Source organism: Mustela nigripes, chromosome 2 (assembly GCF_022355385.1).
Source record: "Mustela nigripes isolate SB6536 chromosome 2, MUSNIG.SB6536, whole genome shotgun sequence".
In the NCBI taxonomy this organism is placed as follows: Eukaryota; Metazoa; Chordata; class Mammalia; order Carnivora; family Mustelidae; genus Mustela; species Mustela nigripes.
In genome coordinates this window covers 101,140,754-101,165,902 of record NC_081558.1, presented here as the reverse complement: position 1 = coordinate 101,165,902, position 25,149 = coordinate 101,140,754, and the positions used below count along the sequence as shown (strand labels likewise).

Here is a 25,149-nt window from a genome sequence, read left to right as displayed (position 1 = left end):
GTCTGCCTTCAGCTCAGGTCGTGATCCCAGGGTTCTGGGATCAAGCCCCATGTCTGGCTCCCTGCTCAGTGGGAAGCCTGCTTCTCGCTCTTCCTCTCCCCCTGCTGTGTCCCCGGTCTCACTCTCTCTCTCTGTCAAATAAATGAACAAAAGCTTTAAAAATAAAAACAGGGGCGGGGCGCCTGGGTGGCTCAGTGGGTTAAGCCACTGCCTTCGGCTCAGGTCATGATCTCAGGGTCCTGGGATCGAGTCCCGCATCGGGCTCTCTGCTCCACAGGGAGCCTGCTTCCTCCTCTCTCTCTCTGCCTGCCTCTCTGCCTACTTGTAATCTCTCTCTGTCAAATAAAAAAACAAAATCTTTAAAAAAATAAATAAATAAATAAAAACAGGGGCCCCTGGGTGGCTCAGTGGGTTGAGCCGCTGCCTTCGGCTCAGGTGCTGGGATCGAGTCCTGCATCGGGCTCTCTGCTCAGCGGGGAGCCTGCTTCCCTCTGTCTCTCTCTGCCTGCCTCTCCATCTACTTGTAATTTCTCTCTGTCAAAGAAATAAATAAATAAAATCTTTTTTAAAATAAATAAATAAATAAATAATAAAGACAAAATAAAACAGCAATGAGACCACGATACACTGAATAGAACGGCAGAAATCCCAAAGACTGACACCACCAAATACTGCCAAAAATGTGGAGCAACAGGAACTCTCGTTCATCGTTGGCAGGAATGCAAAATTGGTTTGGCAACTTCTTACAAAACTAAACATACTCTTACCATAACAATTTGGCAATTACGCTCCTTGGTATTTCCTCAAATAAGTTAAAAATTTACATCCACACAAAAACCTGTACATAGAGGGGTGCCTGGGTGGCATGCTGAAGGCGGCTAAAGTGTCTGACTCTTGGTTTGGGCTCAGGTGTGATCACAGAGTCATGAGATTGAGCCACGCATTACGCTCCATAGTCAGGATGGAGTCTGCTTGAGTTTCTCTCTCTCTCTCTCCTTCTGCCCCTCTCCTCCCCACTCTCTTTCTCTCTCTCTAACAAAGTCTTTAAAAAAACAAACAAACCTGTACATAGATGTTTAAAGTAGTTTTATTCAACAATTGCCAAAACTTGAAAACAACCAAGTGGTCCTACAATATGTGAATAGATAAACTGTGGTTTATCCAGACAATAAAGTATTATTCTGTGCTAACAAAGAAATGAACTGTCAAGCATGAAAAGACATGGAAGCAACTTAAACGCATAATACTAAGTGAAAGAAGCTAATCCAGGAAAGCTATGTACTATATGATTCCAACTACATGACAATCTGTCATAATCAAAATAGGATGGTTGTGGCACAAAAACAGACAGAAAGATCAATGTCACAGAATAAAAAACTCAGAAATAAATCCATAAATATACGGTCAGTCTTTGACAAAGCATGAAAAAATACCCAATGGGAAAAACGTAATTTCTTTAACAGATGCTGGGAAAACTGGACAGCAACATGCAAAAGGAAGAAACTGGATCACTTTCTTATATCATCTACAAAAATAAATTCAAAATGGATTAAAGACCTAAATGTAAGGCCTAAAACCATAAAAATCCTAGAAGAAAGCATAGGCAGTAACTTCTCTGACATTGACACTGATATGGCACCTTTTTCTAGATAGGTCTCCTGAGGCAAGGGAAACAAAAGCAAAAATGAACTATTGGGACTGCATTAAAAAAAAAATCTTCACGGTGATGGAAACAATCTAGAAAACTAAAAGGCAATCTATAGAATGGGAGAAGATATTGGCAAATGACCTGATAAAAGGTTGATACCCATAACAAAGAACTTACAAAACTCAACACCCAAAAAAATAATCCAGTTAAAAAATGGGCAGAAGAGGAACGCCTGGGTGGCTCAGTCTGTTAAGCGTCTGCCTTCAGCTCAGGTCCTGATCCCAGGGTCCTCGGATATTTATTTAAAATATTTATATATTTAATATAACATTATTATTATATACAAAATACATATTATATATCATTATAAATAATGTTGTTATAATATTATATTATATATAAATATAAAATATTTAAAAATAAATATTTTTCTAAAAATGAGCAGAAGACATGAACAGGCATTTCTCCAAAGACATACAGATGGCCAACAGACACTTGACCAACTGAGCCACCCAGGCGTCCCGGCCAACAGACACTTGAAAAGATATTCATCAAATTTCATCATTACTTACCATCAGTGAAATGAAATTCAAAACTATAATGAGGTATCATTTCACACCTGTCAGTATGGCTAAAATCAACAACACAAGAAACAATAGGTGTTGGTTGAGGATGTGGAGAAAAAAAAAGGAACCACTTGCACTTTTGGGGGGAATGCAAACTGATGCAGCCACAGAAAACAGTATCGAGTTTCCTCAAAAAGTTAAAAATAGAACTACTGTATGATCAAGTAATTGCACTACTAGGTTTTACCCAAAGAACACAAAACACTAATTCAGAGGGATACATCCACCTGCTGTTTATAGCAGCATTATTTACAATAGTCAAGATATGGAAGCAGCCCAAGTGAACACTGATTGAAGAATGGGGTTAGAAGATGTGGTATATATACAATGGACTATTATTCAGCCATAAAAAAGAATGAAATCTTGCCATTTGCAATAACATGGATGGAGCTAGAGAGTATCAAACTAATAAGCAAAATAAATCAGTCAGAGAAAGACAGATACCATAGGATTTCATTCATATGTGGAATTTAATAAAACAAGCAAGCAAAGAAAAAAGAGAGATAAACTAGGACACAGATGGTAATCAGAGGGTGGGTATGGGTTAAATAGATGATGGGGAATAAGGAGTGCAATTGTCATAATGAGCACTGGGTATTGTACAAAAGTACTGAATCACCGTATTGTACACCTGAAACTAATATTATACTGTATGTTAAGTAACTGGAATTAACATTAAAAAAAAAAGGTTACTGTACAGTAGGAAGACTATTCTTGACATACTGTAGATACACATAACTGGAGCCCAGAAATCTGAATTATTGTCCCAGCAGAACTAGGATTAGCACCTAAATTTCTGAGTTCTATTTATCTTCCCTGGAAGGCACAAATTTGATTTGCTTTAGAAATCAAGAACTTCTGGTAAAAGTTTTATGGCACTTTAAAATACAACACAGCAGGGGCACCTGGGTCTGCCTTCAGCTAAGGTCATAATCCTGGAGTCCTGATAGTGAACCCCACATTGGGCTCCCTGCCTAAGGAGGAATCTGTTTCTCCCTCTGCCCCACCCCCAACTTGTGCGTGCTCTCTTTCTTGCTCGCTTGCTCTCTCATTCTCTCTCTCTCAAACTCATGCTCACTTTCCCTCTCAAATAAATAAAAATCTATAGAAAAAAATACAACACAACAAATAAACCTAATATTACTCAGACCTGGCAATGACATCATAGAAATGCATTTTGTTTTCCCTCTCTTTGCCCAGGGCTTTCTTGAGACTAGTGAAAGTGCCTGACTCTTCCAACTCCTGCCTGGTATCTGTAATTATATCGCTGAGAAATTGCCTGTAAGGAGACACAAAAAGGATGAGTTAATAAGGTATATTTTCTTACATTTACAAAGGGCTACAGAAGTCACACAGGTTAAGACCCTGGATGAAAAACCATGACTAAGCTGGAATTGCTCCTGGAATGCAAGAATAGTTTAGCATTAGAAAGTCTAATAGTATGCAACACATAAACAAAAGCAAAGGAGAAAAAACATGTGGCCATCCCAATAGATGCAGAAAAGACATTTGGCAAAATTCAATGTCCACTCATTTGAAAATAAACAACAAAAACTCCTAGCAAACTAAAAATAAAAGAGAACTTCCTTAACCTTACATACCAAGGACTAACAAACCCTGGATATATAGTATGATATTATGTATATAATATTTAAAAACATATAAAACTGTATTTTTAAATAAGACCCATACATACCTAATAAAAGCGTCACAAGAGAACGTAAGAGAATAATAAACACCAAATTCAGAAGAGAGTTTGTCTTTGAGGGAAGATAAAATTGAAGATGCTCCAATTGTATCTTAAATATTTTCTTAAAAACAAAACCAAAAAACCTCTAAAGTAATTATGGTAAAATGTTAAGATTTGGTGTTTATGTATCTAAGTATTCATTATTTCATTCTTTATATTTTTCTGCATTTTAAAAATATTTTGTAACTTTGCAAAATTTAAATCATTTTTTTTTTTTAATTTAAAGAGTTAATAGGGGCATCTGGGTGGCTCAGTCGGTGAAGTGCCTGCCTTTGGCTCAGGTCATGATCAAAGGGTCCTGGGATCAAGCCCTGTGTCAGGCTCCCTGCTCAGCAGGCAGTTTGCTTCTTTCTCTGTCCCTCCCCTCTTTCTCTCTCTCCCATAAATAAATAAAATCTTAAAAAAAAAAAAAAAAGAGCTAATAAAACACTCACATTTTAGAGATGAGTAAACTCAGTCTCAGGAAGGTTAAATGACTTGCCCAAGGTCACATAAATAATTTGAGAAAAGGTAGAACTATAATTCAGGTGTCCTGACTCATAGTCCGTTACTTTTCATTTTCTTTTATTTTTTTAAAGGTTTTTATTTATTTATTTGAGGGACAGAGCAAGAGAGCACAAGCAGGGAGAGTCGCAGGGAGAGGGAGAAGCAGCCTCTCCACTGAGCTGGGAGCCCAACTCAGGGGTCCATCCCAGGACCTTGGGATCATGACCAGAGCCAAAGGCAGACGCTTAACCAACTGAGCCACCCAGGTAGCTCCATTACTTTTTATAATACTCTAGTGGGTACAGAATTTTAAAAACTGCTATTTAATGTTTTCATATAGAGTCAGAAAGAATTACACTCACTATTATACATAATAATTTACTAACAATAGTTCAAACAGAAAGATTCAATAACTATATTAAGAAAAAAGTTAAGGGGGCACCTGGGTGGCTCAGTGGGTTAAAGCCTCTTCCTTCGGCTCGGGTCATGATCCCAGGGTCCTGGGATCGAGCCCCACATCGGGCTCTCTGCTCATTGGGGAGCCTGCTTCCTCCCCTCTCTCTCTCTCTGCTTGCCTCTCTGCCTACTTGTGATCTCTGTCAAATAAATAAATAAAATCTTTTATAAAAAAGAAAAAAAAGAAAAAAGTTAAGTACACTGAAGTAAAAAAAAAAAAAATTGAAAAGATATGAGCCATCCCACAAAGAAAAAGGACATTAACTAGATTGGTATTTATAAGCAGGACACCTTTCTGTCATGTATGCAAATCTGAGCCGGACTGATTTCACAAGAAACATTAGCCCTCTGATGCAGGAGTTGGCAAACTTTTCCTATAAAGGGGGAAACTGTAAATATTTTTGGCTTTGCAGGCCATAAATTCTCTCTTGCAACTACTCAGCTTTGCTACTCACGAAAGCAGCAAGAAATATGTAAGCAGGCAATGCTGTATTCAAATAAAATTTATTTTTAAAAACAGACTACAGGCTGGATATGGCTAGTGGCCCTGGGTCATTACTATAAACATTCATTTACTAACAATTCTTAGCATAATGTTACATCCTCTTTTAAACTTAACAGACTTCCTTGTCAGCAAGCCTGATAAAAAACTGATTAATGAGACAGTGGAAACTGAGACTGCCTTTAAGAAATTCTCAGGATTAAAACTCAGCTTAAAAGTGGGCTACTTAGGGGCACCTGGGTGGCTCAGTAGGTTAAAGCCTCTGCCTTCCGCTCAGGTTGTGATCCCAGGGTCCTGGGATCAAGCGCCCCCCTTGGGCTCTCTGCTCAGCGGGGAGCCTGCTTCCCACCCCTACCTCCCTGCGCCTGCCTCTCTGCCTGCTTGTGATCTCTGTCAAATAAATAAAATAGGGGCGCCTGGGTGGCTCAGTGGGTTAAAGCCTCTGCCTTTGGCTCAGGTCATGATCCCTGGGTCCTGGGATCGAGCCCTGCATAGGGCTCTCTGCTCAGCAGGGAGCCTGCTTCCCTCTCTCTGGCTCTGCCTACCTCTCTGCCTACTTGTAATCTCTGTCAAATAAATAAATAAAATCTTAAACAGAAATAAAAATAAAATAAAATCTTAAAAAAAAAAAAAGTGGGCTACTTGAATGGCATCTCTTACTCGTGGATAAGCCATCATAACAGCTACTTTTATTTGTGCCAGGCACTTGGCTGCAGCCTTATTTCTAATCCTCACACTGATGTTGCAAAGTTGCTATAATTATTTTCACTTTTAAAAACTGGACGCAAAGTCTCAACAACTTGCCTATGATCATAAAGCCACCATACCTGTACCAGACTCCCTCCAGGCAGTCTTTAGCTAATCCTGTTATCAGCAGTACCTTTGAATCTAATTACCAATCCCTAAGAGAAGACAGCAGTCAGCCACCCCTGCACCCATTTTTCATCCATCATAAATATACTATTACATTTCCAAATATGCATGCGTTCTTTACCTATCAATCTGAATTTTCTTCAGTATCTCCACAGACATTATGGTCTGTCTTGTAGGTGTTTTGAAGACAAGATCTTGCATTTTGTTAAACTCGTTGGTAAACTGGCTTCCTTTTTGGATTTCTGGCAACTTGGTTTCTTCTTTAGGTAAGAATGGACTGGTTATTTTTAAGGGTCTTGAAGCCTCTGGAAGTTTTTCTAAGCTCTTGTTTTTCTTCTAGAAAGAAATGATGTTCTGTGTAAGACAGATTTTAAAAATAAGGGCTTCTGCCTACATTTTTCAACCTCACCTTCTGCCACTTGTACTCAAAACACAAGAAAATTACCCTTTTCTTCAGCAACCCAGATCACGTCCTGCTATTTTGTGCCTTCCTGCCTTGAGACAACATTCCTTTTGCCTGTCTTTCCTCAACTTACCACTTGGTAAACTTTAAGACTAAGATCAAAGGTAAAGTTCTTTGTGAAATGTCTCACGAGCAGATATTTACCATGTTGTAATTATTTGTATTTATGTCTCCCTGTGAGGGGAGGGGCAGAGTCTTAGAGATCTTGGTTCACCTCAAATTCTTTTTGGAACAAGATGGCATAAGAAATACAGCCATCTTGGGATGCCTGGGTGGCTCAGTTGGTTAAGCGGCTGCCTTTGGTTCAGGTCATGATCCCAGAGTCCTGGGATCGAGCCCCTATCGGGCACCTTGCTCTGCCTCTGCCTGTGCTCATTCTCTCTGACAAATAAATAAAGTCTTAAAAAAAAAAAAAAAAAAAAGAGGGCGCCTGGGTGGCTCAGTGGATTAAGCCGCTGCCTTCAGCTCAGGTCATGATCTCAGGGTCCTGGAATCGAGCCCCACATCGGGCTCTCTGCTCAGCAGGCAGCCTGCTTCCCTCTCTCTCTGCCTGCCTCTCTGTCTACTTGTGATCTCTCTCTGTCAAATAAATAAATAAAATCTTAAAAAAAAAAAAAAAAAAGAGGGGCGCCTAAGTGGCTCAGTGGGTTAAGCCGCTGCCTTCAGCTCAGGTCATGATCTTAGGTCCTGGGATCGAGCCTCGCATCAGGCTCTCTGCTCAGCAGGGAGCCTGCTTCCCCTCTTTCTCTGCTTGCCTCTCTGCCTACTTGTGATCTTTCCCTCTGTCAAATAAATAAATAAAATCTTCAAAAAAAAAAAAAAAAAGAAATGCAGCCATCTTTATAGTCTCATTGCCTAGAACAATGCCTAGGGTATAGAAAACTTGAGTGTTCATTGAACACATGAATATGAAATAGAACGAAAAGAATATCATACCAAAGAGCATAAACTGGTAACATTAGTGGTGCACTATAGTTTTCAAAGGTCATGTGGGAAAAGGCTAAAATAATTCATTGCAGAACCAAACTTGAACATTAAGGGGTAGACATCAACCTGAGGAACAGCACATGTCTTTTAATTGATGATTCCTATTTAATCTGTTGCTAAAAGCTTTAGGTATTGAGAAGCCATATAACATAGTGATTATGCCTATAGACTCTGAAACCAAACTTCCTTGTTTGAATCCTGCCTTTATTTCTTACTAAGCCAGATTGATTTAGACAACTATTTAATATCACTATGCCTCCATTTTCCCATTGGTAAAAAACAGCGATACGAATACCTGCCCTCATAGTTATTATGAGGATTAAATAAATATACATAAAGCATTTAGAAAAGCACACAGAATTATGTCAGTTCTGCACTTGTTATGATTAGTTAAATTCTTGTGCTGACCCGATGCACAGAAGGAAGGTTATCTGCATATTGATAAAGCCTCAATCTTCCTTAGCTAAACTTCAACTAGCCCAGAAATGTTAAAAAAAACAATCCATGAAAGGTTAATAAACAGACTCAACTGCATTTTTCTTTACATCAACAATAAGCAAAGATTCAGATCAGGGGAAAACATCTGTAGGCAAGAACAAAACAAAATGCTGCCTTAATTAAGAATTATTTTTATTTTTATTTTTAAAGATTTTATTCATTTATTTGACAGACAGAGATCACAAGTAGGCAGAGAGGCAGGCAGAGAGAGAGGAGGAAGCAGGCTCCCTGCTGAGCAGAGAGCCTGATGTGGGGCTTGATCCCAGGAACCTGGGATCATGACCTGAGCCGAAGGCAGAGGCTTTAACCCACTGAGCCACCCAAGCACCCCAAGAATTATATTTTAAAGTACTCTTTTAAATTAAAATTAATTTGACTGGCTACAAAGAGCACAGAAAAGTAGAATTTCAACAGTTAAGCTGAAATTTACCTGGACATAAGAAAACCTTAAGGATGGTTATTATTTCAGATTTTACTTAGATAGGAAAGGAAAAGTGTAAGGCCTTGGAAGCTGTTTCTATTTCTCTATTTTTCCTCTACCTTTATACTTGGGCATCTGGAAAAGGAGACAACTATGTCAGGCAGCCTGATTTACTGATTACTACAAATAAGTATGAATTTTTTAAAGAGAGAACTTAAAGAACTAGCTAAATGTTTTAGTCCACTCACTAAAAATATTTTTGTATAGTATATACTATGTACAGGGTAGGGTATTAGACCCTAAGGGAAAAGGTAAGAGAAACAGTATCTCTTCATGGGAGCTCTTCTCAAATTTTGGTCAAATTACTCCCACTTCTGGTAGAATCTGGTATATTAGTATTTTTTTCATCATTACATCAAATCCATGATTTACCATTGAAAATCTATTTGGAGATGTCCTTAGCTATAAAAATAGTTATAAAGGAGGCATAAAGCTAACTAACCTTTCATCCCAAGGTTGTTCTAAGGCTAAACAATATGAATGAAGCCTTTGGAGAAAGAAAACATCCACATACCTACTAAGGATTTAAAATATATATCCTATGTACTTACAGAGCAATGGCATTGTAAAATTTGTAAGTTAGAACTAGTATTATGAAGTAAAAAACAAAAAGTTATTTTAAAAGGCTCACAATTTTAAAAGGTTGTGGAACTAAATTACATTGAGGAAAGGGCTGTTAGGCTTCTATTAATCAAGATAAGAGTGGATGGGGGGTAAAAAAAAAAAAGGGGGGGGGGGGGGTGCCTGGGTGGCTCAGTGGGTTAAGCCACTGCCTTCGGCTCAGGTCATGATCTCAGGGTCCTGGGATCAAGTCCCGAATCGGGCTCTTTGCTCAGCGGGGAGCCTGCTTCTCTCTCTCTCTCTCTCTCTCTCTCTCTCTCTCTCTGCCTACCTCTCTACTTGTGATCTCTCTATATAAAATAAATAAAATCTTTTAAAAAAAAAGGTAAGAATGTAAGTCTTTATTATATACACTACTATGAAATCATAAGCAGGGCCTCTGTTAAGGTGGAAAATTTTGTGGGTTAAGATCACTATCATAAACCAGAATAAAACAGTGCAAAATTTTTGTTCTTTAATTTACTGAAGTGGTGATCATTGCAGAATTGTTTATAAATTTGGGTTTTCCATCCTCTCCTGAGTTTCTCTGAAGGCAAATTACCCTTTTTTAGCCTGATTCAGTAACTATCATTGATAAGTATCATAAAACTTTATCTTGTTAACTATCTTTTTATTTTTGATTCCTACTGAGGGAGACAATAAATAGAAGGAAACACTAGACTCTTCTTTACTGTTTGTTTACTAGATTAATGTATGAATTAGACTCTTGTTTTAAATGCACTGAAAGCCTTAGTTCTTGGGTTTCCAATCTCTTTACCTTTCATAAATTGATTAAAAAAATTAATTTGTTACAAAATTTTTGATATACCCATTAATGTCATTTTAAAACTACCCAAAAACTCATAGGATGTTAGCACTGGAAGGGATGATATGGATCATTTAGTTAAAATTCCATTATACTTTAGGAACCCCTGATTTGCACAGTCAGTGGAGCATGCGACTCTAGATCTTGGGGTTGTGAGTTCAAGTCCTATGTTGGGTATGAGGTTACTTAAAAATAAAATCTTAAAAAAAAAACACAAAAAGCTCCATCACATTTTACAAATAAGAACATGAAAATCCAGAAAGTGAAATGAATTGCACATAGTATACAACTAAACTGCAAAGACCACCTGACTCAAAATCTAGTATCCTTTTAAAATTTTAATTTTTAAACTTTAATAAAAGCTTTACAAAAAATTAAAAAAGCAAAGCTTCACACCCAGACTATACATATAACAACAACAATTTAAAAGTGGTAAGGAGCAATGAAAGGGAAATTTATCTAGTTACAATAAATATAAACTTCTTTTCTGTTAGATGTGGGAAGCAATTTACTCTGTTGTTTATATAGCAACTTTCATTTGTTAGAGAATCAAAAACAATGTATGCTGTACAAAGTATATAATGTAATTTTGCTGAATGTAATAAATGGGTATTTGTACTTATAAGTTCTTTTCTGGGGTGCCTGAGTGGCTCAGTCGGTTAAGCATACGATTCTTGATTTCAGCTTGGTTATGATTTCAACGTTGTGAGATCAAGCCCCACGTCCAGCTCTGTGCTGGGAATGAAGCCTGCTTGGGATTCTCCCTCTCCCTCTCCTGCCCCTCTGTCCCCTGCTTGCTCTCACACTCTCTCTCTCAAAAAAAAAAAAAAAAGATAATAAGTTCTTTTCATTTTATATCTATAACCTAAGTTTTAAAAATTTACAAGAGCTTGGGGTGCCTGGGTGGTTCAATCAGTTGAGGGACAGACTCTTGGTTTTGGCTCAGGTCATGATCTCAGGGTCCTGGGATCAAGCCTGTGTAGGGCTCTGCGCTCAGCAGGGAATCTGCTTGAGGATTCTCTCTCCCTCTTCTTTTACCCCTCCCATGGCTCATATGCACTCTCTCTCTCAAATAAATACACATACACAAATCTTAAAAGAAAATTTAAAATAGTTAAAAATTTATAAAGATTTTGCTCACTACCAAGCTAAGTTTTTTGATAACTCAAATAGCATTTTGAGGAGGAGTCCATAACATCACCGAAAATGGAAAGGCTGACATAATGACCCGGCTGGCTATTCACAAAAACAGGTTGTAACATATTCAACAGTACCACAGTCTTTTTGGAATAAGGAAACATGGGGCGCCTGGGTGGCTCAGTGGGTTAAGCCTCTGCCTTTAGCTCAGGTCATGATCTCAGGGTCCTGGGATCGAGCCCCACATTGGGCTCTCTGCTCAGCGGGGAGCCTGATTCCCTTCTCTCTCTGCCTGCCTCTCTGCCTACTTGTGATCTCTGTCAAATAAATAAATAAAATCTTAAAAAAAAAAAGAATAAAGAAACATTGAGAAGGTCCAGCTGAATTTCTTCCCCAGAGGGTTCAGTTAGCTTTCAGCAGCTAAGAAATATAAGACAGGTGGGGCAATTCAGTAAACTAGCTACTCTCAGTACATGTACTATATTTATATTGATTTATTATAGGCCTTTTTGAATAATGCAACATACTGGAAGAAAAGTATATTCTGACTGGCAATGTATCTTGAGCTATAGTTATTTTACTCCATCAGTTCAGAGTACATATCTCAGGTAATTATTATAGTCCTTTTTATTTGAGATAAAGGTGCTATGTCCCATGTTAAATTTGATAGCATAAGTACTCTAAGTGATAGAGAAATAAAAAGGCAAGAAAGCAAAAGTTATATAATGGTGAGTGTATATACCATGCTGATGCTTTGTCTTCCTTCATACTGAACTGGCATGATATAGTTTAGAATAGAGAGCTGGTCTGTGGTATCTTCCAGAACTGCAGAGATCCTCAGCACATCTAGAATGGAGAGTGGCTCTATGATTTCCGGGATGACTTCTCTGTCTGTTTCTTCAGCTATTTCTTTTTCTTCTTCTACAGCACTGGGTGGCTCGCCTATTACTGACACTGTCACCTCAGAATGCCAGACTTTTGCTGGAAGATTTGAGCCTTCTAGTTGGCCTCTTTAAAAAAAAAAAAAAAAAAAGGAAAGAAAGAAAAAAGTAAATCAGTCACCAAATGTTTAAAAGTTGCTTCAACTCAAATGCATAGGCAGCATATAGATTGGCCTCTGTGACATCCATATTGTCATATAACCAAGATAAAGAATGAAAGTAGGAGTTTACATGTGGTTCTGCTAAATATCTCCCTTTGACATCCTGACCAACCAAAGGCAAGCCACTAACTGTTTAATAACTCTATGTAACCCATACTATGGGTTAACCAATTTGAATTTGGGCCAAATCAACTTTTTTTTTTTACAACATCTTTAAATGCTCATGATTTTAAGTGGCTCATGATTAATGAAGAGCAGAATTTGGCAGGAGTGCCTGGCTGGCTCCGTCAATGTAGCATGTGACTCTTGATCTTGGGATTATGAGTTCGAACCCTACATTGGGCACAGAGTTTACTTAAAAAAATAAATACATTAAAAACAAAAACAGTATGTAGTAGCCAGTCTCCAAAATGGGTCCATAGGATTCTCACCTTCTTGTATCCATACCCTTTTGTAGTCTCCCCCACACTAATAGGACCACCTAACCTATGTAACCAGGAGGATACTGTGGGTTCTAAGGTTAGGTGATAAAAGACATTGCAGCTTCTCCCTTACTCTCTCTCTCCTATCTCTCAGTCTGTAAGTAGTTGGCTGCCTTGCCATGGGGACACTTAAGCAGGTCTTTGGAGAAGTTTGTGAGGGTGCAGATCTAAGGCCTCTTGCCCACAGCCAGCATCAACTCCCCAGCTCTGTAAATGAACCATGTTGGACATGGATCTTCCAGCCCATCAAATTTTCAAATGATTGCAGCCCTGGCCAACTTCAGTCTTATGATTGAAAAGCTAGAACTATCCAGCAAAGCTGTTTCCAAATTCTTGATCTACAGAAACTATGTGAAATAATAAATGTTGATATTTTAAGTTACTAAGCTTTGGGGTAATTTGTTCATAGCAATAGATAAATAAATTCAAGATAAGGCATAATTTAAATAAATAGTTAATAAAGAAATAGGTAACAAAATAAATTGGAATTTTGAACATACTCTTCCATTCTTCTCAAATTAATTGTAACTTCCGTGGTACATTTACAATCTCACAAAAAACCCAGTCACCTAAAATGAGAAGAAAACATTGAGATTAGTTTAAGGGAGTGTTGAATGACAATTAAATTACTCCTATACCCTTTTAATAAGAGAAAATTAAAGAATTATAAGAGCTGCAGCTGATCTCTTTGCTTAGAGCAGCCCCAGAGATGGAAGAACCCCTGACATCATGTGATGCAGAACTATTAAGTAGTCAGCTTAAATACTGACAAAAGCAACTATTGATAAATGCAATTTTTTAATTTCTTTTTTTTTAAAGATTTTATTTATTTATTTGACAGAGATCACAAGTAGGCAGAGAGGCAGGCAGAGAGAGAGGAGGAAGCAGGCTCCCCGCTAAGCAGAGAGCCCAATGACCCTGGGACCAAGACCTGAGCCAAAGGCAGAGGCTTTAACCTACTGAGCCACCCAGGCACCCCTTGAATCTCTTCTTATGGTAAATTAATATACAACATGGTTTTCATACTTTATTATATTCTGATTTTTTAACTGGCAATATCTATGTAATAGATTTACTTTTCTGTTATTCTGATTATTAAAATATTTGATTTGATCATTCCATCTCACTGACCTGCCAGATAACAAAGTTTATTGTATCTGGACTTAGAAGAACACTTGAGATTTTATTTAGAAAAGCTGTATTTCTCCTTAAAATCAGTTTACTAAGACTGCTATCAAGACATTACCCCTCCATAAGCCAAAATCTGTTCTGCTTAAACAAGCTTTACAAGAAGAACACCCTATGGAGAATTTTGTTCTATGCTAAATGAATAATGGTAAATTTCCAGTATGATTTTGTCCACAACAAAGTGACTCTAAGAAGGAGGATACAAATATATCTAATACAAGAGAAGTATCATATGTAAAAATGAAAACATATAAAACAGAATCTTTATGTAAATTGAAGAAAAGATACTCCAAACTAGCCTAATTTTCTGGTACAAGGGTGGTCTTAAGAGGAAGTATCATTGTGTAAAGAACGTTTTGCCCTTTTGATGTCTCGTTTTTTCTCTATTTTTCCTTTTTTTTTAGGCCTGGGGCATAGATAAATGTGCTTCATGCAGGTAAGATAGGGCTTGCTGATGCGGCATCCATTGTGCTCACACTGTTATGCCTTTTCGTTCCTCAATGATAGAAATCTAAGAATCATTCCTCCTTCATCTTTTTTTATTGTTTTTTTTTTTTAAGGTTTTATTTCTTTATTTGTGAGAGAGAAGTAGCAGGGGGAGAGCCATGGGGAGAGTGAGGAGCAGACTCCTAGATGAGCAGGGAGTTGAGCTCAGGGTTCCATCCCAGGACCCTGGGATCATGACCTGAGCCAAGATGCAGAGGCTCAACTGATTAAGCCACCCAGGCACCCCCATTCCTCCTTCATCTGACACCAGCATTTATTTTTTTTTCCTTTTATTTATTTTCAGCATAACAGTATCATTATTTTTTCACCACACCCAGTGCTCCATGCAATCCGTGCCACTTATAATACCCACCACCTGGTACCCCGACGTCTCACTCCCCCACCACTTCAAACCCCTCAGATTGTTTTTCAGAGTCCATAGTCTCTCATGATTCACCTTCCCTTCCAATTTACCCCAACCCCCTTCTCTCTAACTCCCCATGTCTTCCATGCTTTTTGTTATGCTCCACAAATAAGTGAAACCATATAATTGACTCTCTGCTTGACTTATTTCACTCAGCATAATCTCTTCCAGTCCCGTCCATGTTGCTACAAAAGTTGGGTATTCGTCCTTTCTGATGGAGGCATAGTACTCCATAGGGTATATGGACTACATCTTCCTTATCCATTCATCCGTTGAAGGGCATTTTGGTTCTTTCCACAGTTTGCCGACCGTGGCCATTGCTGCTATAAACATTGGGGTACAGATGGCCCTTCTTTTCACTACATCTGTATCTTTGGGGTAAATACCCAGGAGTGCAATGGCAGGGTCATAGGGAAGTTCTATTTTTAATTTCTTTCTTTCTTTTTTTTTTAATGATTTTCTTTTTTTTTCTTTTTTTTTTTTTTAAAGATTTTATTTATTTATTTGACAGAGAGAAATCACAAGTAGGCAGAGAGGCAGGCAGAGAGAGAGAGAGGAGGAAGCAGGCTCCCTGCTGAGCAGAGAGCCCGATGCGGGACTCGATCCCAGGACCCTGAGATCATGACCTGAGCCGTAGGCAGCGGCTTAACCACTGAGCCACCCAGGCGCCCCTATTTTTAATTTCTTGAGGAATCTCCACACTGTTCTCCAAAGAGGCTGCACCAACTTGCATTCCCACCAACAGTGTAAGAGGGTTCCCCTTTCTCCACATCCTCTCCAACACATGTTGTTTCCTGTCTTGCTAATTTTGGCCATTCTAACTGGTGTAAGGTGATATCTCAATGTAATTTTAATTTGAATCTCCCTGATGGTTAGTGATGATGAACATTTTTTCATGTGTCTGATAGCCATTTGTATGTCTTGATCGGAGAAGTGTCTGTCCATATCTTCTGCCCATTTTTTGATATGATTGTCTGTTTTGTGTGTGTTGAGTTTGAGGAGTTCATTATAGATCCTGGATATCAACCTTTTGTCTGTACTGTCATTTGCAAATATCTTCTCCCATTCCGTGGGTTGCCTCTTTGTTTTCTTGACTGTTTCCTTTGCTGTGCAGAAGCTTTTGATTTTGATGAAGTCCGAAAAGTTCATCTTCACTTTTGTTTCCTTTGCCTTTGGAGACATATCTTGAAAGAAGTTGCTGTGGCTGATATGGAAGAGATTACTGCCTATGTTCTCCTCTAGGATTCTGATGGATTCCTGTCTCACATTGAGGTCTTTTATCCATTTTGAGTTTATCTTTGTGTACGGTGTAAGAGAATGTTCGAGTTTCATTCTTCTACATATAGCTGCCCAGTTTTCCCAGCACCATTTATTAAAGAGACTGTCTTTTTTCCACTGTATATTTTTTCCTGTTTTGTCAAAGATTATTTGACCATAGAGTTGAAGGTCCATATCTGGGCTCTCTACTCTGTTCCACTGGTCTATGTGTCTGTTTTTATGCCAGTACCATGCTGTCTTGGTGCTCACAGCTTTGTAGTAAAGCTTGAAATCAGGTAACGTGATGGCCCCAGTTTTATTTTTGTTTTTCAACATTTCCTTAGCAATTCGGGGTCTCTTCTGATTCCATACAAATTTTAGGATTATTTGCTCTAGCTCTTTGAAGAATACCGGTGGAATTTTGATCGGAATAGCATTAAAAGTATAGATTGCTCTAGGCAGTATAGACATTTTAACAATGTTTATTCTTCCGATCCAAGAGCATCTTCCATCTTTTTGTGACACCAGCATTTCTTAATCCAAACCATCACAAAGTCCTGTGGCTTTATCTTCTATTTCCATGTTCCCCAATGCCATGCTGGAACTGATGCTGTTACTTACTTGAACAACTCTAATAGCCTCCAAGTTGGAAGTAATCTTTTTTTCTTTTTAAAGAATGATTATATATTATTTTTAATTTTGTAGATGGAAATACAAGTGATGATGTAAAGGAGCTGGAGATAAGTTATAATAAGGAAGCAAGAGTTACCTATGAAAATCAACAGGAAGGCCTAGCAAATAGCATTTCACAGCAAGTTTCTTATGGTCCATAAGGTAGAATAATAACATTTCTTTGTTTTCTAAGGAGATGGCTGGTGTATCAATACCTACAAGAGACAGCTTATTATTTAATCTAGAATATTCCAGCTCTAACTTTGTAATGGGCTGTTAGACTTCTTATGATTCTCAGAAAAACTGTCATTTCCCAAATATGCAATTACCTTGATATCCTCTTCTAAAAATCAGTATTTAAAAAAAACAAAAACAAAAACCACACACAAAAAAACTATTACTTCAAAGGGAAAAATATGTAATCAAATTTCCAAATGTTTCATTTTAGTCTATTTAAATAGTTGGCACATTTAAACTGAAATTACACTTCTAATGGTTTTCGTTTCTCTTAAATCCAGGTCCAAACTGTTTTTTCCCCCCCATTGTAAAAATTTAAATTCAATTAACTTATATTACTGGTTTCTCAGGTAGAGGTCAGTGATTCATCAGTCTTATATAAAACCCAGTGCTTATTACATCACACGCCCTCCCCAAAGTCCATTACCGGGTCATCCTATCCCTCCACCTGCCTACATTCCAGCAACCCTCAAGTTTGTTTGCTATGATTAAGAGTCTCTTATGGTTTGTCTCCCTCTCTGATTTCATCTTGTTTTATTTTTAAAATAAAAAATAGAAAATCAATTTTTTATTTTTTTATTTTATTATTTTTTAAAGATTTTATTAATTTATTTGACAGAGAGAAATTACAAGTACACTGAGAGGCAGGCAGAGAGAGAGAGAGAGAAGGAAGCAGGCTCCTTGCTGAGCAGAGAGCCCAACGCGGGACTCGATCCCAGGACCCTGAGATCATGACCCGAGCCGAAGGCAGCGGCTTAACCCACTGAGCCACCCAGGCGCCCCAGAAAATCAATTTTTTAAAGCTGAAAATCTAATCATGTCTTTCCTTAGAACCTTTCTGTGGTTTCTCATGGCCTTAGGACAAAAGCTAAAATTCAAAACTTGGCCCATAAGGCCTGTATGATCTGGCCTGCTCTATTCCTCTTCAGATACCCACTTGGCACTGCCCTTTTCTTGTTCTCCTGGCTCCAGGCTTAAGGGGCTTCTTTCAGTTCTTCTATGGAATCATGACCCTTTCTAACTCAGGGTCTTTGCACCTGCTATTTCTTCTATTTGAGCCATTCTTCCCTTCATTCTTCAACTTGTAAGGTCCCACTGATACATCAGGTACCAACCTAAATCAGTGGCATCTGGCTAGGCATCTGTCATTTGCTCCAAATCCAGTCTCCACCATTTCTTACGCCCTGAAAGACTGACCCAAATGGAACACATCAACAGGAGACTTGGTAATTGTAGAAGAGTGAGACCAGGTGTTTATCCTCTCAGCTCCCTCCCTGCCAGATCACCATGGGTTGGCTATGTTTCTATCAAAGGCCATGGCACCTGGCAGGCAATCCTCTCCACATTGCTCTTTCTTGGGGGCTTGGGTAACTATTTCTGCTCCATTTCCCTGGACACTATGTCATCCCTTATAGTTTCACTCCTGCCTACATTTTTGTAAGCAAACCCTTTATGAAATTCTGAGCTCAGGGCACCTGGGTGGCTCAGTCGTTAAGTGTCTGCCTTTGGCTCAGGTCATGATCCCAGTGTTCTAGGATTGAGCCCCGCATTGGGCTCTCTGCTCAACAGGAAGACTGGTTCTTCCTCTCCCACTCCCCCTGCTTGTGTTCCCTATCTCACTGTATCTCTGTCAAATAATAAGTAAAATCTTAAAAAAAAAAAAGAAATTCTGAACTCTATCACTGTTTTCATCCAGAGCAACAGTGACTGATGCAATGGCCTATCTACATAGTTTTTGTTTTATATAGTGTGCATATGCATACATATATATAAATATATATACATTAAATAACTGAAACAAGTTTCACATAACAATTTACCCTTAATATGTATGATACTCTGATAATTTAGATTCTATCATATTTTGCCTATAATACTATAAAGTATTATAATCACAATATACTACTGGCCCTCACCTGCAGTTTGAAAAATGCCCTAAATGACACTTCTGTAAGTGACACTTTACTTAACTCAACAGGCTGGATCAGGACTCCACTCTTCAAACACTCATTGCACTCCTATTTGTCATTTTCCCCTATTAAACTGTTAAGTGTCAGGAAAGCAGGAGGATGATGGAGACGCTCACTGTTACATTGTTTCAGGCACTGTGCTCAAGAAGTATTTATAGAGTGAATGAAAGAACAAAGAAATAAAACTCACATTTAATGCATTATTCCTCCCAGGACTACTTACATTTGGATTTCTAGTACATTTAATAGCAGGATTTTTAGTGTATTTCTGGGACAGAGAATACTGGATAGACAGAGTGGGTTATAAGGTATGAACATTCCATCCTGATGTATTTAAGAAAGGACTTCAAATATGATTTATAGATATCTCATAAAATTTGGAGCCATCCTTTATTCCTCTCTCCCATTTCTTATCCATCAGCGAACCATGTCAGGGTTACACTGAAAATATATTCGGAATTCCAGTATTTATCCACTCTGTCTACATGCCATCATCTATCAGGTTCATTACAATAGTCTCCTAATTGATCTCCCTGCTGGTGTTCTTGCTCCCTTCAGTCTCAACAGAGGGACCCTGTTAAAATGGAAGTCAAATTGAGTCACTCCTCCACACAGAACCTCCGAATGGTTTCTCTTGTCGGAGTAAAAGCCTTTTTTTTTTTTTTTTAAATAGTGGCCTCCCTCCCTGCTTAATTTTTTTTTCTCCATAGAGAAAATTTTCCTCACGTCACCTTCTAATGTGCCATATAATTTGCTTGCTTATTGTCTTGCTCCCCTTACTAGGATGTAAGCAAGCTCTATGAGGGCAGAGACTTTTGTGGTTTTTCGTTTATAGCAGTGTCCTCCGAGCCAAGAACAAAGCTTGGTACATGGTAATTCATCAATAAATTGCTGAATAAATGAACGAGCCCATAGAGAAACCCAAATAAATGTGCAATAATTAGGCAACGTAAATCTGATATCCACTAATCCATCTCGTCTGCAAGTATTTACCGAAGACCCATTTCTTGTAGGCACGGTGCTGGGCGCCCCGCGAGTTTGTCTGGCAGAGGAATGAGTTATCTTTAAAAGGCATTAAAGGCTTTTCAGGGCAGTCCTATTTACTCTGGAGTAAAAACGAAGGATGCAGGTAAGAACTTAGGTCACTTCTTGAAAGAGATAAAGGAGCAGGAGGAAAGGAGTAAGCGGGAAAACCTTAAAGGAAGAACTCCTCCTGCCTTCGTGCTCCTGGCCTTTCTCTTCCACGCTAGGATCGGAGTCTCGGTTCACCTACTCCTCTGTAATAGCAGAGGAAGATACCCCCATGCCGGCGAATCAAATCTGGGATACCCGAGGCGGGGAGATATCCTCCAGTCCGGCTTCAGTTTTTTTCCACCTAAGAAACCAAGCTCTGGTGTTTCCCGGGCAACGCTCAGCCTCTAGCTGGCTACCATATTGCCTCCCTCTGTTTCAAAATAATACGCGTTACAGATCAAAAGGACGAAAGAACTTGGAGAAAGAACTGTTAGAATGCTTCTGAATATGGTTTGTTTCAGTCGAAAAAGACATCCGAGGCTCCTTCCCCACCACCCCCCCCCCCCCCTTTTCTGGCGATTGCGGAAGATGCCTAAACTTGGGGCGGGGCTGAGAGGTGTTTATCCCACAAGGCCACGCGGGGGGACTTCGCCTTTCTTTTTCCGCCATCTTGGGGCTTGTGGAGGTGAGTGGAATTCTTGTTGCTGAACTTTGGGCGCAAGTAAGTGAGGTGAGCTCAGCAATATGCCTCGGCGGGGCAGTGGTGCGGTTCGGAGGCCGTGTCGGCGAGTGATTTTTATGGATTCCAGCAACAGGAAGGACAGGATTGAGGAGATGGGGGACTGATTCTGCTGGTCCCCGCACGCCCGGAGAACGGGAGCTCCCGTAATCGGTGTTGCTTCCTGGGCCTTGGCGGACTCATAGACACATGTTGCCTGTATGTAGTACTCCTTTGGAAGCAGTGGCTCCTTTACGATGAGTTCCTTTTCTTGTGTTCCCACTCCAGACCTGGCTATATCTACGGTCTCCGTTTCCTCAGCATTTCCTTTCCCACTCAGTGCTTCAGTCTTACTTCCTGCGCGCTTCTCGGATTCCTCCCTCTTTATTTTTTTCCTGCTGGTCCTGCTATGGATTTTCTCAGGACTTCCTTTTGGGGTTTCCAGGAGCTACTAGTCTTACTGTGGAATCCTGACAGTTTCGTTGTAGCTTTCGTTTTGGAGTTAGCTGGTGTCAGGCTTTTCTCTGAGGTTGGGAAGTGTTGCCCGACTGTGTTTCATGTAGATGTCACGGGATAATAAGGTCTCCCCGTACTCTTAAAGTGGAATGCCGAGCAAAAAGGAATGTGCCTAACAAATTTAAGAAACGTAGAGGACCCCGTGAGAAACGTGCGTTGAAACATTTTAAACTGGTTCTTTTTGTTTTAAGGCCTGCTGGGAACAGGACTCCTTTAAAACGCCGAATAATGTCTGGAAGGTACGGGTTTTAAATATAATTGCATTGTATTTGTTGTTTTTTGTTTGTTTGTCAAGCATGAACATAAATGTGAGCTTAAAGCTGGTGGGAGGGCGCTTGGGTGGCTCAGTTGGTTGAGCGACTGCCTTCAGCCCAGGTCATGATCCCAGACTTCCAGGATCAAGTCCCGCATCGGGCTGCCAGCTCTTTGGGGAGTCTGCTTCTCTCTCTGATCTTCTCTCTCACTCATTCTCTCTCAAATAAACAAATAAAAATTGGAAAAAAAAAAGGCTGGTGGGAAAAACTTAGATGTTTGCTGCAGATAACCTTTGAGTAGAGCTCATTGCAAGTCACATCTTTACCAGTGAAGGGAAACGATCCTTTAACAACTTCACGGTTACCGTCTATTTTGTCTTAGGCTGTGGTCCAAGGCCATTTTTGCTGGCTATAAGCGGGGTCTCCGCAACCAGAGGGAGCACACAGCTCTTCTTAAAATCGAAGGTGTATATGCTCGAGATGAAACGGAATTCTATCTGGGCAAGAGATGTGCTTACGTGTACAAAGCAAAGAAGTAAGTTTATAGTACTAATAATGGCTTTTAAATTTTTAGTTAAGATGTGTCTCATTTTCCTATTCAAAGAATAATCGTCAAAAGATACTGGTAAAGTAATTGATACTGTTGTGTTTTCTCCTTTGGATCTTTAAGAAGCTTCGTGGAAGGTTATGGAAGGATGTTAATTTGGGTGGGCAGTGTTGATTGCAATTTTGTGTTTTACAGACTTAACAAAAAGTACATTATTAAATGATTTTAGGTATCTTAATGCTTTTAGAAAGATGACAGCTATTAATTAATTGTTTAAAGGAAGCCACCAACTCTTTCAAGTGTCTTCTTAATAGAGTAGTTTTTCATGTACTTTAACTCATTTTGTTGCTCTCTTGAAATTATGTTGTATACATGCTTAAAAATGTATCTGGATCGTTGATTCTCAAACTCACGGAACCAGTTAAAATCTCTGGACATGGCTTTTATCTTTGTTACCCATTCCTCCTCCAACAAGACCTTTAAAATTATAATTCAGGGGGCACCTGGGTGGCTCAGTGAGTTAAAGCCTCTGCCTTCCCCTCAGGTCATGGTCCCAGAGTTCTGGGATCCACCCCGGGTCTGTCTCTTTGCTCAGCGGGGAGCCTGCTTCCTCCTCTCTCTCTGCCTGCTTCTCTGCCTGCTTGTCATCTCTGTCAAATAAATAAATACATAAAGTCTTCTAAAAAAAAAATAAAAATTATAACTCAAATCACCTGTCCATTTCTCAGATAACCAATTTCCCCCCCATCTTTAGTAAAAACAAAGGTCTTTAAGGAGGCTTTAAGACATTTAAGGCATTCAGGGCTCTCTATTTCTACTTTTCGCCCATCTAGGATTCATTCCATGATACCTTATGCTTTTCCATAATTTTTTAAAAAAATATTGCATCTATTAGCATCTGACATTAGTATGTTTTACTTAACTATTTGGTTATCTGAAAGGGATTTTTTTTGTAAATTGCAATTTTGTGTTTTACAGACTTAACAAAAAATACATTATTAAAGTGTCTGGCATACAGTAGGTACTCAAATACTTGCTGAATGAATGATGCCCCAGACTTTTTAATTTCTCAGGTGACTTAGTGGTTAATTACAGTTGTTGAGTTGGTGACCACTGGTCTAGGTCACCTTGAATTTGTATCACCCTACGCTTGTTGCTATGTTCTCATACCTCTTTTATCCCCTTTTAAAACCAGCAACACAGTGACTCCTGGTGGCAAACCAAACAAAACCAGAGTAATCTGGGGAAAAGTAACTCGTGCTCATGGAAACAGCGGCATGGTTCGTGCCAAATTCCGAAGCAACCTTCCTGCTAAAGCCATTGGCCACAGAATCCGTGTGGTAAGTAAAATTATTAGCAATATGACACTCTGGGGTCAGACTAAGCTCAGAGGTCTGGACTCTGACCTCTAAAGACTATTGTGTTTTTTAAAATCACCCCATGAGTTGTGCTTCAGAATCGTCCGCTACTGTGTAGATGTATTATGAAACACCAGATTTCCTGGCATTAGGGGGAAAGTGAAGGCAAAGTGTTCAAATGGATTGTATCTAGATTGCAGATTTTGCTAAAGCTTGGGGTGGGGAGGATAGTATTTAAAGAACAATTTTCTGAGAAAGATTTATTGAACACAGAAGTGGTTATTGGAAAAAATTCATCTCCTGGCATAATTCATGATATTCTCATCTCCATTGTGACAGTTTTGTTAGAAAAGGTGTTAATAGCTGTATTTTATTTTTTTTATTTTTATTTTTATTTTTTTTTAAAGATTTATTTATTTGACAGAGAGAAATCACAAGTAGACAGAGAGGCAGCCAGAGAGAGAGAGAGAGGGAAGCAGGCTCCCTGCTGAGCAGAGAGCCCGATGGCGGGACTCGATCCCAGGACCCTGAGATCATGACCTGAGCCGAAGGCAGCGGCTTAATCCACTGAGCCACCCAGGCGCCCAATAGCTGTATTTTATATAAGAAAACTGATACTCATATGAAGCAAAATTAAATGGATTTTCAGTGTTCCCTGTACTGGTTCTTAAAGTGTGTTCATGTAGATAATGTAAGAACTTAGTTCTCTCCCTGCTAGGATATAAGTAGTCATTGGATCCCTTTTAGAGATGAGTAATATGACAGTGGGAGCAGATCCATATTGTATGCACTGACATTTTCAGATTTGTTGTGGAAAATGCATCTAATTATACCGTGTTTTTTTTTTCTTCCTAGATGCTGTACCCCTCGAGGATTTAAATTTAATGAAAAGTAAATAAAGGTGTAGATTTGTTCTCTTGTATTTTTGTTAAATGGCTTACCATTTTCTTTTTCCTAAATACAAGTTGCTATATTTAAATGGTGGCGATTATCCAGCATTTTCATAGTACAAGGAAGCCAGGGAGCTATATGTAATGACAGTTACAATAATTTAGATAGTAGGAGGGTTTTAATGAGGGTAGGGAGGTTAGAGTGTCTTAATACAAAGCATCACGTGATGGGGGAGGGAAACAAGCTTTGATTAGAGGCAGTGGGAAGGAGTATGTTGGAAGTTTTTAAAGCGATGGAGCACATGTTCTCTGAAAAGCTTTTGGTCAGGTGGAGACCATGTATTCCAGGAAGGACAGAAGCCAGAAATATTAGCCAATACAAATACATAACACTTTCCCAGGTTCCCACATCAAAATGGATCTATAACTTAAGTTTCTTTGAACGCTGTACTGTGGTTTATTACATGTGATTGCCTTCTTTAGACTGAGAGTCAGTGAAAGAAACTTAAGATTATCTTGACAACCTCCTTAATTACTTGCATGTATGCACTTGTTCAGTATAGATTGGTTAAGAAACTTGATACTTGTGAGAACTTAAAATGAGGATTGTATTGATGGTATTTGGCAGCTTGTTTAGATAGGCAAGGATGAGATTATTCTTGGGGTGTGTTACTGGATGCCAGTATAAAACACTTGACTGC

The 25,149-nt window shown here is 39.0% G+C and overlaps 2 protein-coding genes across 4 annotated transcripts in view; one reads left to right on the top strand and one right to left on the bottom strand.

Moving 5' to 3' along the window:
- The window catches only part of IQCG (IQ motif containing G), a 46,310-nt gene extending 25,536 nt beyond the window's left edge, over positions 1-20,774 (bottom strand). Inside the window, exons 1-5 of the mRNA XM_059391142.1 lie at positions 20,346-20,774; positions 13,418-13,486; positions 12,076-12,343; positions 6,463-6,677; positions 3,425-3,553 (exon numbers count right to left, since the gene is read on the bottom strand). Coding sequence (XP_059247125.1) covers positions 3,425-3,553; positions 6,463-6,677; positions 12,076-12,343; positions 13,418-13,425 — 620 coding nt within the window. The 5' untranslated portion in view covers positions 13,426-13,486; positions 20,346-20,774. The remainder of the gene's footprint in view (positions 1-3,424; positions 3,554-6,462; positions 6,678-12,075; positions 12,344-13,417; positions 13,487-20,345) is intronic.
- A 16-nt stretch (positions 20,775-20,790) lies between these two features.
- Positions 20,791-24,480, top strand: RPL35A (ribosomal protein L35a). 3 transcript variants are annotated; one of them, XM_059391143.1, is made up of 5 exons: positions 20,791-20,850; positions 21,591-21,638; positions 22,036-22,188; positions 23,396-23,540; positions 24,414-24,480. In XM_059391143.1, the coding sequence occupies exons 2-5, from the start codon at positions 21,628-21,630 to the stop codon at positions 24,435-24,437; spliced, it is 333 nt and encodes a 110-aa protein (XP_059247126.1). In that variant the 5' UTR covers positions 20,791-20,850; positions 21,591-21,627; the 3' UTR covers positions 24,438-24,480. The 3 variants fall into 3 exon arrangements, with proteins under 3 accessions (XP_059247126.1, XP_059247127.1, XP_059247129.1); XM_059391144.1 differs by having other exon boundaries at positions 20,812-20,895; XM_059391146.1 differs by lacking the exon at positions 20,791-20,850 and adding an exon at positions 20,864-20,886.
- The last annotated feature ends 669 nt before the right edge of the window (positions 24,481-25,149 follow it).